General features: G+C 35.6%; 1 protein-coding gene across 1 annotated transcript in view; it reads right to left on the bottom strand.

Annotated features, from left to right (window-relative positions):
• Positions 1-16241, bottom strand: part of OXCT1 (3-oxoacid CoA-transferase 1) — a 133734-nt gene that overhangs the window by 61666 nt on the left and 55827 nt on the right. The window contains exons 8-11 of the mRNA XM_077896096.1: positions 6659-6766; positions 5317-5431; positions 2998-3092; positions 871-919 (exon numbers count right to left, since the gene is read on the bottom strand). Coding sequence (XP_077752222.1) covers positions 871-919; positions 2998-3092; positions 5317-5431; positions 6659-6766 — 367 coding nt within the window. The remainder of the gene's footprint in view (positions 1-870; positions 920-2997; positions 3093-5316; positions 5432-6658; positions 6767-16241) is intronic.

Here is a 16241-nt window from a genome sequence, read left to right as displayed (position 1 = left end):
AACATCAATTCCACATGGCAGCTGGCCTTTATGTTCAGCTAATATTGCTTCTCTTCTGAGATTTACATGTACTACTTTTGAATGTGAAGAGTAATACTTTTGTGGGGGTAGAATGAGGAAGAGTAAAAAGGTAAAGAAAATCATGCTGGAATATAAGAATTCACTTCTTATGAGGAGCCCCAATCTAAGATAATCTTCAGCCCCAACAAGGTGGCAGTGTTGCCTCAAGTATGGGCAGCAATGATGGCCAAAGGATCTGGCCTGGTTTTTTTCCCCCTCTGGGCTGCTCTTACTACATGCAACTCTATGTCATAGTCAAATAAAAGGCTTAATAATAAAAGGCGAAGCATATAAATGTGCAAATTAAGAAGAGAGACTAGAGTGCCAGTTCAAAAAAAAAAAAAAAAACTATTGTTCACATCACTGGGTTGTACTTAGTGGCAGAATAAATCCTTAAATATCCTTGAACCTTTGAAGGATGCTCTCCTTCAATGATGATGAAGGGACACTAAGTATTGCTCAGAATAAAAATCCCAGTGTGACAGATCTTTTCTTTGGCCTCTGGATCCACTTGTCATCCTCCTCATCATAAAAAGGCAGACATTTTTCAGCCTGGGTGCCATTATATGTAGCTCCACCTGCAATTTCTCCCCTATCCTAGTCTTCTCTAACTAAAAGATGATCTCTTACGAGCAAACCAGGCAAAGAAGAGACTAGGAAGGCTTCTCTTCCCGCCTCAGTGAAAAACACAATGGAGCACACTCCGGGAAAAAGACAAAGAATCAAGTCCAACTCCTTTCTCTTATTCGGCAAAGAACTAAATTAACAGCAAAGGAAAACACTAGAAAAACATGTGATGAAGGAGTTTACCTGCATTGATTAGATCTGCATCAACTTCATTTTGTAGTGGATACGGACCCTGGGAAAGCACACACTGAATTAGTAAAAGAAGCTTCTCACTGAATTATACACTAAAATCGTAACATAAATAACTTCTCTAAAAACGGTAGGAAATTCCTATCAAAAGACTTGAAGTGAACCTTTTAAAAATAATTCCAGTATTTTCATGGCTATTTCTCATATTGATTAGTCTTTCCTATACTAATAACTATGATAAATAAAAATTATGTCCTAAAAATAACCAAAGTTTGAAAGAAAATTTGAGCTATTAGAAATATAGGTCAGTAAAACAAAAAGTAATTATTTAGTACCTACTATGCAGTCAACATTACTCATAAATCTTCCTGGTAGTATCAGTGACTATAATAAAAAATGTCTGCCTTATTTGACTAGAAGGACCTAGAGAGGCAAAATTTCATCCTTTAGGTATGCAGTATCTAAAAGTTCTAATTTGGACCTCATCTCTCACAACACCTAAGTTTTGATGCCCATATTTTCCCTTTCCTTGGTTACTCTCAGTTTTGCTTTTTAATTTTATATGTATTTTTATAAGGCATCTACATTACTTGAATGGGGTGAGTAGTTTCATAACAACATAAGATACAGTAAATGAAACAGGAGGAAATGGAAAAAGGCAGGGGAAGGCATAAGACAGAACCAAGAGTGAGGAAATCTGAGCTGGGAAATTCTAACATACTTTTAAAAGAAAGACCGTGGGGGTACCTGGGTGGTTCAGTTGGTTAAGTATCTGCCTTTGGTTCAGGTCATGATCCCAGGGTCCTGGGCTCAAGTTCCAAGTCAGGCTCCCTGCTCAGTAGAGAACCTGCTTCTCCTTCTCCCTCAGCCTCAAAATAATCTCTCCCCACTCATGCTCTCTTTCCCTCTTTCTGCCTCTCTCTTGCTAGCTCTATCTCAAATAAAGAAAATCTTTAAAAAAAAGAAAAAGAGAGGGAGACTAAACACTATCATTTAAATAAACTGAAGTAGCAACTAATGTTTTAGAACTACGTAAATTTTCCCTTTAAACACCGACCATGGATAATACATATCAACTCATTTCCCTTGTCTTGAAAATGAGAGAACCAGTCTCTATAAATAATCACATTTTAAAGATATGTGAGTCTTCGACTGCAATATGAATCTTTTATCCAGACTTATATCAGTTCTATGCTTTTAAGGATGGTCATGATTATTGCCTCAATCAGTATTAACTATGTTAATGATCACTATTCATGTTTTATTTTTTAAAAGATTTTATTTATTTATTCATGAGAGACACAGAGGCAGAGACACAGGCAGAGGGAGAAGTAGGTTCCCTGCAGGGTGCCCTATGTGGAACTCCATCCCAGGACCCCGAGATCACGACCTGAGCTGAAGGCAGATGCTCAACCACTGAGCCACCCGGATGCCCCTCATTATTTATGTTTTAAAGACTAGATACACACTTTCCCTATATACAATTTTTAATACAATAATAATTAAGATCTACTGAGAACAGAAGATTAGAAATCTTATAAATAGGCCAAACTATAAATAATGTCTGCCAATACTTAATATTACATAAAAAATGTCATCCAGGAAGCAAAAGTATTTCTTATTATTATGGACTGAATTAAAAGTATGTCCAAATTCTATAAGAATGTTGAACTCATCTGCAGGGTTAATCTTGAGGAAGAGAAAAAAAATTTCCCTTTTTAACAACATGGCCTCAAAATAATCAGGTAAGAACTTTTTGAATTAATCAACTGTCAAAAAATTTCTCATTTCCTCAAGCAAAAACCTTACTTTTCAATTTCTCATTCAGAGTTTTATCGGTCATTGCTTACTACAGAATTCTTAATAAATTCTGTATGAATGATAACCTTCATTATTTTGTCCAATCACACAAAAGAAAGTTATGTAAACAGGACACTGTGAGGGCTCTCTGAAGCAGGAACACACCGACAAACTGACCCAGGAGGAACAGCCAGAAGGGGTCAGACACCTTAAAAATAATGCTGAGAACTTTAAGCTAACTACTCTCAGAAGACTTTACTATATGGACTATCTCATTTTTCCATCAAGACTGGATAAATAAAACATTAATTTCTGCCTTACCAAACCCAGGATTCCATTTTCACTTTGCAGATGAACTGTGATATTTGGGCTGATATAGTTGCTGGCTAGAAGCGGGATCCCTATGCCCAAATTAGCTGGGGAAAAAAGATGTTAAGGTCCACTGAATAAAAGGTAGAGAGATTATGCCATAAATCTGCCACATGTATAAATCTGAACTTTAAAGGCACTTGTTCTGAATGTAATCATGGAATACATTCTCCCATCACCTTCCAGGTGCTATTTTGTAATCTTTTTTAAAAAGAAAATCCTAATTCCAATAACATTAATATGCTTTCCTATAAAGATATCAAAGTAGTAGCTTCAGAGGTCATTTTTATTGTAAGACATATTTTATTTTCATTAATGTGCTTAGCAAATTTGAACTGGTGTATTATGACTTATTATGCCTGACATATTATTAAACATGGCTTGACCTTTGTTTAAAAGTAATTTTCACTATTCAAAACTCCCAACTAAAAATGACAATGATTTAATATTCTCAAAAATGGCTGTCATTTTTAAATTAAAAAGAAAGTTTCTGACAATACCAAAATGTCTGTCTAAAGCCGTAATGATTCCTTTGGGTCACTGAGATAACATTCATTGGAAACTGAATCTTCTCTAAGATATAAAGAAGGAGGAGGAGGTGTCCAAGTTTCAGTGAATATAACTGAGACCATATAAAAAGTAGCTGAGCTAAGTCATCAAAGAGCTGAGAGTTTGATTCTTCTTCCTAAAGTGATTGGGTCCTAATTTGTCTGAATGGTGTAGATTTAATCTTGCCTCTCAACACAAGCAGGCTAACCAGATCAGAGATACTCACATTGCCTGGAACTGCTGTTCATGCTGTCCACCACCACCTCACACTGCAGTACTCACCAGAACTAGTGCAAAGAATGATGGCGCTCTGATGAGATTCCAGTAACAGTGAGATCTTTATGCATCAGAGCCAGAAAAAATAAAGTTTGTATATGCTGCAATATTAGAGACAATGAAGGCTGGCAGGAAGATTCAATTAACCAAGACACTGCCTGAATTCTTTCATCATATTCTATAATTTTTCCAGTTTGTTAATGCTTTTTAGTGGGTCAAATATCAGGCATAAAGAAGTCTGTGTACTCTGGATTGAAAAAAAAAGTGGGTGGTATGAAAAGACCATTTATATCAACTAGCAAGTATTTTTCATATGCTGTACAAGAACAGTGAATAAAGAACATGTAGAAGCCATTGTTATCTAAAATCAGTGTTATCATTTAGTCAGTGTTTAAATGTTACTGGGAAAACAACTGACTAGGGGTCAGAAGAAAACCCAGGGCCAGCTTTCATGGCTAAGTTAACTTGGTTGACGTTTTATCTTGCAGACACAGGAGCTAAAGAGGAAGTGCTATTATATTCCCCTCTCCCATGTGAATTCTCACCGTAACACAAGGTATAAACTGGGAAACAAAGGAAGATAAAACAGTAGAGGTAAAAATAAAGTAGAAAAAGAGTTTCCCCAGTCAGGATCAGTCTGAATGATGATATTCATGGGTGGGGGAAGCTCATAGAACGTAGACACTTTTGTCCTATTTTTAGCTCCTCCTTTAGGCCTTTAACTATGGCTTTAGTGTATTTACCACTCAACAAATATTTATTTTATCAAACACTATTTGTATTTACATGCAATATTTGTTATTGTATAGTTCAATGTTTGACATATTGAAAATGAGCAAAATGGCCAAGAGACTCACTGTTAAACACAGTCAAAAACCAAATAACTGTACTAAATTATCTCAACCTACCTCTTTTATTTTTTTTTGACAAAGTATCTAAAGCAGAATTTGAATCATTCCTTGAATACTCTTACAAAGCATTAGACATAAAAAGGTACACTCCTGGGATCTTTGTCAAAGGAAACCAGGGTTGTTAAGAAGTTGGATCTTATGTTTCAATGAGTATGCAAATATCAAAACACAGAGAAAGTAAATAGCACTGTTGTAACTAGTACTTCTGAGATTTGAAACTCTCATCTTGGGTAATCTCTTTTCCCAATAACCTTTAGCAAAATGCCAAATTGTACTGAAATCCATTGTATATTAGAAAATAGCTAAGCAAATTTTGATTGCCCTTTTGTTTCAAGAAGGCAAACATTATAATTCCAATTTCATAGATCTTGATATCTTTAGGCTATATGCCGCATTTTGTAAAAATTGAGCCACTGCTTTAAAAGTTACAGTGGACTAGCAAGAAGAATCACTAAGCAGGAGGCCCAGTAGGCTGATGAATATAGAAAAAGTGAGGGCTATGTCTCCGTCCAGCCCCAGAATAGGTAAAGGATACCATACATGCCGTCCTCAAATTCAAGAGCTGCCCGCTTGATGATACGTTCCCTTACATTATCTCCAGGTTTACCGGATTTGGTTTTTACATCTTCCTCTTTCCGGACTGATAAACGCTTTAAAATAGACAGAAATAGATTACTCATAGTTGAGTTATACCTTGTATTTTATCACTGCTGAAATATAAAATTTTACTGGAAAAAAATTTAAGTCTCTCCCATTACTACTATGAGGTAAATCTACAAGAGAACAGAGAGGTTTTTTTTTTTAAAAGAATAACATGGGTGGTATTTGATGACAGAAATGTTTTAGAAAGTGAAAGAGGTCAGATTTGTTTGAAGAAGAAGATATACTTGTTCTGTTTCTTGAAGCAAATAATTCCTGTTACTGTCACATTGACTGCTACTACTATCACTCTTAAGACTTCTGAAACTGAATTCTCAGGTGCTCAAAGATTGAACCAGAACAAAGAAAAGGAACAGACCTTGGGACTCTGTTTTTGCAGGGTTGTCAGAATGTTTTTTATGAGGTGTTGCTACTGGCAATTGCATATTTCCACCTGCAGAGTCTGGACTGGTTTTGCTACAAGAGCATCACAGGAATCATAAAAATATCCAGAAACTAGCCAGGAAACTACTTCCATTACTAAATCTCCTTGACATAGACTCTGGTTCCTATTTGCAAATGTCCCACATCTTCTCTCCTGAGACCCCTGACATTAGTATTAAATTGCAAGATGTCTTTGAAACATGGCAGAAGGTATCTCTGATTGCCCAATATCTCCTACTGGATATCTATTCTGTTGCTACACTTTAGACAGTTGTGAATCTTGATATCAATTCTGGCCCAGCTGAGCATTCTTCATGCCCTCAGTAGCCTAAGAATACCTCCACTGCTCCTGGAGATTACTGACATAATCTCATATCCACCAGCTACCCAGTGCCTGATGCTAATGGGAATGATGTTCTGGACTTTATGAAGTGCAAAGCATCTTCAAGACAGGTATTTCAGGATAATCAAACACTAAGTGCAGCCAGGCTAAAACCTCAATGCTCGGGCAGTCAGTCAAAACTATGCATTGTAAATTAAGAGAGTTACAGAAGACTAGAAGACAGCCTAGAGAATACCATAACTTCGTGATATACACTTTGTAAACACAAGTCACTGTTGAGCTGGACAATAACATAGACAATCATGTCCTCTTAGGATGGACACACGAGAAGCTCCTACTACAATCCAAAGCAAGACTTTCCATTCAGCTCTAATTCCCTATCATCTCGAATGGCCCCAGTGGCACCTCTCTCTGATAATCAGATTCATATATACTAAGCTAAATCAATTACCTCAATCCTCTTCTCATATTTTTCTCCCTTTATAAGGCGATGTACATAAATCTTCGGAATATGGATGTCTTCTGGGGCAAATGATCCAATATCCACAATTTCTTCAACCTAGGTAAAAAGAAAAAAAATTTAGTGAGAGCTTAAAATGAACATTTTTATTAAAAAAAATGAAGTATATGCATCATTACTTCCAACTTAAGATTGTGTATAAAATGTAAAATATATATATAAGGATGCCTGGGTGGCTCCATTGGTCGATCATCGAACTCTTGATTTCTGCTCAAGTCATGATCTTGAGGTTGTGAGATCAGCTGGCATCAGGCTGCACACTCAGGCAGGGAGTGTACTTGGGATTCTCTCTCTCCTCTTTCCCCACCCCTCTCCCAAAGTGCGTGTGTGCACACACATGTACTCTCTCTCTCTAATAAATAAATGGATCTTTAAAAAATAATATAATACACACACACATATATATATCAAAGAGAGATAAAGTACACTAATCACAGACACTTCTAGACCCACAAAAAAGAAATTCAAATACATGCATCTGAAAATAAAATACAGAACATAAAGCTCCAGAACTTAGTCTTTGCCTAAAAGAGTCTCAGTTTCAGATTTGTCAAATGTTTTCTCAGTACAGCTGCTTGAACTTTCACAAATTGCAGCTCAAAACTTGAAAGCACATCCCTTAAACCCTGATTTTCAAATTTAATGGGAGATTTATCATATCAAAGACAAAAATCTGTAACAACATCTGCTTGGTCAATTGAAGAGCTTTTTAAATATAGATACAAATGCTATTTGTAACAGTTTTTAATTATTTCTGTTATTAGCTTCATAGAATCATGATAGAATTGCAACTGCTGAAATAATTTTAAAGACAGATCATTAATTTCAATATGGAAATCTGAAAAGGAAATATTAACTAATAACTAGAAATACTCAATGTAATTAGAATTGAAGTCATTCACAGAGCAAAAGGTCATTTTATAGCAGTATGAAATACTCCAAGTTAGTCTATTTTATAATTCATTAAAAAAAAGACGAAAAAGAATTTTTATATCAACATAAAAAGAACCTCAGAATAACAATGATCAAGAAAAACTACGGCCAATGTTGTTGGGGTCAAAGAATTATCTTTTTGGTGTCAAGAAAAAATATTATCTTAAAGACTCTTCAGTAGATGTCATATATATGCTCAGTTTAGTATATGCCATATCCAAAGCAAAGAATTATTTGCTTAAATAATCTAACTTGTGCAAGGTGAATTATATTAAACATGCCACCTAAACAAATATCTGAAATTACCTCCCGAAATTCTGAGGTGAAGAGGCACTTTTTATGCTATTTTAACCTGTATGCCCATACCATATTCCTCCTCCAATGAAAGAATACCAGGGATTACAAAGGTCATTTTAGTTATTATGCAGTGTTCCCAAATAGCTGGGGGGGGGGGGGGGGGGAGGATGCGGTAGATAAAAGCTATCTTCAATGATAATTAGAAGAGTCCTAACCAAAATCAAACAAAAACTCCAAATAAGAGTCAGTAAACATGTTGACATCGACGTTGAAATAGTTAACAGAGCTGTAGACGTGCATTCATCTGAGAATGAGTTAGGGGGAAGCAAGGGGACTCCCCATCACTGTAATCTATATCTCCCCCACCAAGACTTCTCTATGCTTTGGTATTCCCCACAGGGTGGTTACCAGGTAAAGAGGAGGTGGATACAGGAAATGCAGAGCAGCTAGGCATTATTACCACACTTCTTCCAGTAGTTGGAACTTTTAGCCAGTAGGGTTTATTCATATTTTTATGCTTATTCAATTCACGCCTTCAAAAAAGTTCTGGACTTTAAAAACTTGTTTATACATGAACTCATTATCCTGAGGATAATGAAGACTTCATATCCTGAGGATATGAAGACTTATTATTCATGAAAATATTGGCCAAAGCATTTGGTAAAATAATAATGAGTTGGAAACAACCTAAGTTGTCCACAATAGGATAATGGTAAAATATATATGATACATCCACATGGTAGATCAATACTTTGCTTTCATAATACATAATGACATGTCATAATTTAATGTTTCATAAAATGCAAGATTTTGTACAAATAAATATTTACTAATATGCTCTTTGGCAAAACTGTCTCTATACCTACAAAAAAGACTGAAAGGAAATACACCGAAATGCTAATAATTATTATCTCTGGGTAACAGTCCAAGTTATTTTTCTTTCATTTTACTTCTATATCAAAGGGTGGAAAACCTACATATTTTTTTTAAGATGCAGCAGACATTAAGTAAGGAGTTTCCCAAACTAGAAAATATATTAAGTGGAGGATGTCATAAATTCCTTAATTAGTCAGACATATACCAAAAGGACATGTAAAAAGAAAACAGGGACTCAAAGAAAAACTGTGGTTTCTAAACTCTAAAAGCACTTACAACATTATAAAATAAATTAAGGAACCTCTTTTTCCTATGCTTTTTAAAGATAATACAAATTATTTTCCATGCTGGATGCTGTTCCAAAAGTCCACGCCCTCATCTCTCTTGCTTGAATTACTACAGCAGCTTCCTAATTGGTCTCCTTGCCTTTGCCCTTCAGTAGGACAAGAAACGTAATGGAAAAGGAAAAAAAAAATAGTAATACTTCTCTTAATACAGAAATGCTGATGATAACCAATCACTATTGTCTTTTGATTCCAATAAAGAAAGTTTTGCCAAAAAACACCAAATTAAGACAAAGTTTCCTTACTGAGGGCAATGACATTATGATTTTGACAACAAATAGGGTGAGAGAATGTGTCCTGACAAAAGAACTTAGAAGGAAGCAAGAATCTGGTTAAATGTCATCAGTTCTATGTTTTGTCATCCTGAGAGAAATGATTTTCCTATTGTAGAAAATACATGTGCAGCATTTGTCCAAACAGTATCAACACTCAACAGCACTGAAAATTTCTATATAAAAATCAAAACTTTCTCAGAGTTGGTTAGCAGAGCTAATAGCAAAGGAAGAAAACATTTGAAGTACAAACCAAAAGAAGGAAACATATGTTTTCAGACAATCTGTGAAGAGTTTAAAAAAAACTGGAAGAACTATCTTAATAACAGCTATTGAAGGGACTGCAGCCTTCTGCGGTCTTGAGTGATTCTGAGGAAGAATCAATGTGGGGGAAACAGTCTAGTGAAATCAGGTGATAACATGGGAGGTAAAGGAAATCTGAAAAAAAAAAAAAGAGGAATAAAATGAGCTTGTTAAGAAAAAAGTAAAAATAAAAGCTCACAAGAGTACTCACTAACCATGGCAGAAGTGTGCCTCCTGAAATCAGAAGTAGGCAAGACAGAAAATAAGGAACAAAGAAACAGTCTCAGTGCAAAGCAGTGAGCAGATTTAATAAGTGTCCTCAGACAAGATCAAGATGTAGGACAGGTAGCTAAGAACCCAGACTCCTCCCCGGCACTAGGCGTAGTTCTTATGCAGCACCATCTGGTTCATCTAGAAACCCAGACACTTGAGGCTTCTCTAATTAGTACTTGTCTTCAGTCATTAGCAGGAAAATAGAGGCTAGGAAATGTTAATTATTATTGATTTGAACTTTATTTTAAAAGGTTGCTTTCTCTGCCCTGTACTCTATTTCATAATTCTGAAAAGTTTTATTTTAAAGCTCAGAGAAGGATAAGAATTCATCCTTGGGCGACAATGTTTTTGCTTTTACTTGGCAAACATTATTTATAACTCAGGTAAGGGAACAGAGGAGCTGCAAGGCAATAACTTTCTTATTTTATCTTAGTGACAACCTGAATCTATGATAGACACAAAAAATGGGTCTGACCCTGCAAACCTCACTGTGATACAAGTTGTGGGCTGTTTTTTTTTTGGGGGGGGGGAGAATTACACTGCAGGTTTTTTTGCTGAGTCCTTTTAACTTTCAAAACAGGTTAGGAGGAACATACTTCTTTTGCCAAGAAATAAAAAAGTCAACAACAACAAGCAACTAATGTCTATAATCATGAAAAACACTGATCCCAAATTAGGAAAAGCTGTCATACACTAGAAAAATGGAAGGGGAAAGCAGTGAGCAATAATAGAAAACATTACAAGTTAGATTCAGAAATGCTCTGGATGTTTCCAGGTCCGATGAAGAGAAAATGTGGAGAAAAAGGGAGGGGAGCATGTAGGGCATCCTTCCTAAGAATCCAAAGGAGAAAAAAAATTCAAGCAGCAGGAAGGTGCATGCTGCATTGAGTTTCATGCCAGGGATGATATGATTAGTGCAAAATTATAAGATGAAATGACATGAAAGCTAAAAGGCCCTGGTACAAATTATATATGGTCTTAGATATCTATATACAAATGCACAAAAACTGAAAAGATAAGTGGCTACTAAGGAATTTGGAACCTTAATAGGCTCCAACCTATTAAGAAAGTTGAACCTTACAACAGTGGTAAATATGATTACATAGTCATTATTGAAATTTGGTTGACTGGATCTCATGCCAATAAGATATTCTACAATGTTCAGCAAAAACAAGCTGACAGAAGAACATGCTACCTCAAGAAAAATATGCACATGCCCGGGAAAACACAGACCTAGTGTTGAAATGCGGTGAAGTATATTTAAAGTGAGTTCAGAAGGAGAAAGAATAACACACTAATGGCCATATAATCAGTGCTCACCAAACTAAAGATGTAGAGGGTATATTTTTAATAGAAATAGAAATTTCTTGGTTCAGAAACAAGATAGTTATATCATGAGAGACACTAATTATTTGAACATCTTCTGTTCATCATATTCCTCTGATAAATTCTGTATTGCCTTCTGACAGGTTCTGTATTTCAGAATGAAGGAGTGATAGAAATCAAGATTCTAATGAATAAAGATAAACTTGGTAAAGTAGAAATGATGGAAACCCTAAGAAAAAGTCAAAATGTAAAATTAGAATTTGTAATAGACTAGGAATTGAATTCTGGACATACATAGAAATGTATCCTGGTCTTTGAAGAAATGATTTCAAAAAGTCGAGAGAGAAAAAAAGCAGGATCAAGTGGTCAGAAACTCTAAATGACAAATAGATGTAAGAGGCTTTCAAAATCCCTATTCTGACAATATGAAAATGGACTGCCCGACAATAAAGAGAATAGCACATGAAGAAGAGTTTAAGAGGTATAATGTGGATAGCTATGTGTTTCCTCGTTTCTTATGAGGGCTCATACAAAAGAGAGACAAATATGATCTGGGACAAATGGGAGTTACAAGAAACCTTCAGAAGTGTGTCAAAAGGTACAAAATTGGAATGCGACGAGTCATATCCAAAATGCTACAGATGATGAAAGAGTGGTTTCTGGGGTGATTTTGCTGTTGCTGATGGAGAATTCAGAAATGATAATCAGCACTGCTTGAGACAGATGACAGAAAAAAGGACAGCAGTTCGATTCCATTTTGATCCTGACTTCCCTATCAGGGAAAAGGAAAGGGCAATACTAATACAGCTAAGGAGGAATTGAATTCCAAGAAGAGATAGATAGATTCTCTAAACTAATGCCAGGCCATAGCAAAATGATATCCCAGGATTCTTAAAGGCCTTGAAAATATGGTCACAGAATTAGTCAAGTGAAAAATGGTAGCGATGTTGGCAGATGGAAGACTCCTTTTCAAAACAGGGGTTTGGTTCACAATGGTATTCTAAAATGGATTATTAAACAAAAAGTCTATAAGGTCATGAAACAAAGACAAGAATATTGTGAGGCAAAAAAAAAAAAAAAAAAAAGAATATTGTGAGGCACCAGTACAAGTTTCCTCTGGACCATACCATGCAGAATGAACTGCCTTAATCTGCGTATCAGGTTAGCACACTGGTAGGCCAGGAGAAAAGCAGTATGTGATTTCACAAAGAACTTGACCAAGTTCCTCACAAAACAGTTGTACAGACTTAGCAGGGAAATGTGTCCTGGAGACATTCACTTAAAAATCCATAAATATGAATTAAGTTCCTACTAGATACAGTAATGAAAAAAACAGGAAGTCTGCTATGATGTGCTGTACAGATGGGTAGATTAGTACTTGAAGAATCACAGAAGGATTTGATGGCTTGACAAATCCTTAGAAGTCTCCAATGCTGTGGTTTTTAACCTTGGGGGAAATGTGTAGTTCTCTATAAATCTGGTGAAAGCTACACACAAAAGGTTCCTTATTTATAAAATTCTTCATGAGATTTCAGGGCTTTGGTCCATAAACATCCCCCCCCCAACCCTTTAGCCTCAGCAAGACTCCAGATTTGAAGAGAACTCCACTCTAGTGGGGTAAGGTCTTTGGTCCCATCCTGTTCAACATCTTTATCAAAGCCTTAAGCAAAGAAAGGGAACACATTCTGAGTCTACTGTGGCAAAAGTAAAGAGTCTCTGTGTAATGGACAATTCTGAACAGAAATATCTCCATCTCTGTCAGAGAAGACAATCTCAGGCCCATGACCTCCCAAGGATTTAGCAAAAGTCTGAATGGCAAAAACAATACTCAAGGAGTCCAAACAGTTTTTTAATGCTCCAGGAAGAGCCTACCCCTAGAGCAACCAATATCTTTATATCATTGCTAGAGAGTCAGTTTCTCCTTCTTACAATCAAATGAGTTCTTTTGCGCAATTAAAACAGGGTGCCAAGATAAAATTGTCTAGTTTAATGGGAAGAACAGTTATACTTCACCTGATTTGACCATTAGGTTCCTTCATAATGGTATATATTATCAAACTACATAAGTACTTTCATTTTTACTTGACGTTTTGTGCTCATACATGTTTGCCATGACAGTACGATTTTTCAGTGTAATTTCAGCTCCATTTTCAAGCCCTACCATTGTTTTTCTTTCTTTTTATAGCCCTATTTTTATTTTTTAAAAAGATTTTATTTATTTATTCATGAGAGACACAGAGAGAGAGAGAGAGAGAGGCAGAGACATAGGCAGAGGGAGGAGAAGCAGGCTCCATTCAGGGAGCCTGATGCAAGACTCAATCCTGGGGCTCTGGGATCATGCTCTGAGCCAAAGACAGATGCTCAACCACTGAGCCACCCAGGAGTCCCTAGCCCTACTTTTAAATGATGTTGTTTTGTATGTTCTGTAAGCTACTTTATATCATTTCTGGAACAAAATCGGTAAAAATTAAATAGTACATTTATCAAATTGATACAAGGCCAGAAAAAGAGTGGATACTATTAAGACAGAAATAATACCATCAGGTCTCTACTGGCTAGGAAAATAAAATGGGCCATTTTAACTGAATGCAATTCAACAGGGAACACATTATGTAAAATAATATCTGGCCTAATAATTTTTTGGAAGAGCAAATTAAAAGGGTTTACCTAAGCACCAGCACAAAAACTACATGTGACAGAAATACCGAAAAAATGCCAGAAAAATATTCCTTTCTCCACTTGTGTCCAGTCTCAGAGTTCAGGATATACACCTTCAGCCTAATGTCCCTCATAATAAAATAGAAACAATCCTTCCTTACTATAATGTCTCATTTGAAACATGGTATGAGAAGGAAAATGGATGAAAGCAGTTTGAACTCATTAAAAGGAAAGCTGTACCTAAAAATAGTTTAATTTACTGGAACTATGATTAGCCATGAAATTAATAGGCCATATTGATCAATAAAAATAGGAATATTACTTCATGGACTATCCCAATGGTTTTTGTAATGGAGAGATCATTTTTTAAAAACAAATTTAAATACGAGGCACCTGGTGGCACACTTGGTTAAGCGGCCAACTCTTGGTTCCAGCTCAGGTCATGATCTCAGGGTTGTGGGATCGAGCCCCACATTGGGCCCCATGTTCAGTGCAAAGTCTGCTTAAGATTCTCTCTCCCTCTCCCTTTGCCCGCCCCCCGATCCGCTCATGCTCTCTCTCTCTCTAAAGTAAATAAATCTTTTAAAAAATTAAGAAGAAAAAATTTAAAAGTATTCTTTTCATTTTCATCCAATCTAATACCATATCCAGTCTAGTCCATGCTGATTTTTTTGCTAGCATTTCTAAAAAATTTGACCAAAAATGCCCATCTTCACTAAGTATGTGATTTAATAACATTCAGGCAGTATTATAAATATCCAAATTGTATTTGTCATATATTCTTCTAAAAGGAAATTTTATTAGGGCTATAGCAAATCCAGAGAAGTAATTAAAAAGAGTACCTCTACCCAGAGGAATTAAAACACTTCTAACACATTCATTCAAAGCACCAGTCTTATCTACAATACTAAGGAAAAAATTACACCATTATCACATACCCCAAGGAAAACAGGGAGACATGATATAATTAAAAGAATTAAACTAGGAACACTTTTCAATGAAGAGAGTTATGGAGAAACAGGAAGGAATAGAAAGAAAGTCTGTGTTGGGTTTTTACAGCCACTGAAAAACTGCCTATTAGTGATGCCAAACCAACTAAAACTTTGAAAGTCTTTAAGACTGTTTTCTTCAATTTGGGGCTGTTAATCATCCTTGGAGCTTTTCATAATGTAAGAACTCAGTATTTAACACATAAACTGCAAAGCAGAATTGGGTTAAACTCTAGCATTTCCAGAACACAGTTCCTGGTTGCTTAATCTAGCAGAAACTAGAATCTACCTTGTGAATGACTCAATAATTCCTAAATTTAAAATCCTTTACCATGTGGATAGAACAAGAGATTTTTTTTTTCATTTTACCTTTTAAATGTTCTCTATATGTTTTCATTTCTATAAAGCAGTAAGCAAAATAGAATCCTATTTAATTTCATTAAAAATATTAAAATGCCATGTTTCTTTTCCCCGATTTAGTATAAGAAAGGTAGACATAAGATGCAAAACTAAATGAACTTCAAAACAAGATACTTTTCCCACCCCATGAGTATAATTTCTAAAACTAGATCTCTAAGTCCTAAATAAATTCAAACATATTCATCACATTCTCAGCTGTAATGTTAGTAATCAAAAAACAAAAAGCAGTAACAACAATGGCCATTTCCTTCATACAAACAGCAGGTACACACAATCAGTTTTATGGCTGGTATCACTTGGTTCCAGTTTTTTCCTACAAAAAAATTTCCTCTAGTCATCACTAGGAAAGCAGAGCCAGTACTGCCTCCGATATCATCATTCACTGAAATGACTGAAACACCTATGGTGAATGAAGCTGATGAACTCCCAAATCTAAAACGTCTTTTTGGCATGTACAGCTCATCCCTGAAACTCAACAACATATTGAAAACTTAAAAATGATAACTTAAAGAAGCACCTTCATCTTTTAAACAGAATTTCCCCCCATTAAAGACAAGTGGCTATGGTTGATAATAAACGGTAATTTGCTGGTGCCAATACTTTGTAAGAGATTGATTTTGTCCATGTAATTCTAATGCTATGTATTTTACTGATTTCTATACTTAAAAAATAAGGAGACAACAGAGAATGACACAGAGTACTGGACTTGGGGTCAGAAGATGTAAATTCTGGTTTTAATTATCAACTAATGTAAAAAAAAAAAAAAAATTATCAACTAATGTCATTTAGCAGTGGTTCTTATGTGAACCCCATAAGGTCATTT

This window comes from Canis aureus, chromosome 4 (assembly GCF_053574225.1).
Source record: "Canis aureus isolate CA01 chromosome 4, VMU_Caureus_v.1.0, whole genome shotgun sequence".
Lineage (NCBI taxonomy): Eukaryota > Metazoa > Chordata > Mammalia > Carnivora > Canidae > Canis > Canis aureus.
This window is presented reverse-complemented; position numbering and strand designations above follow the sequence as displayed.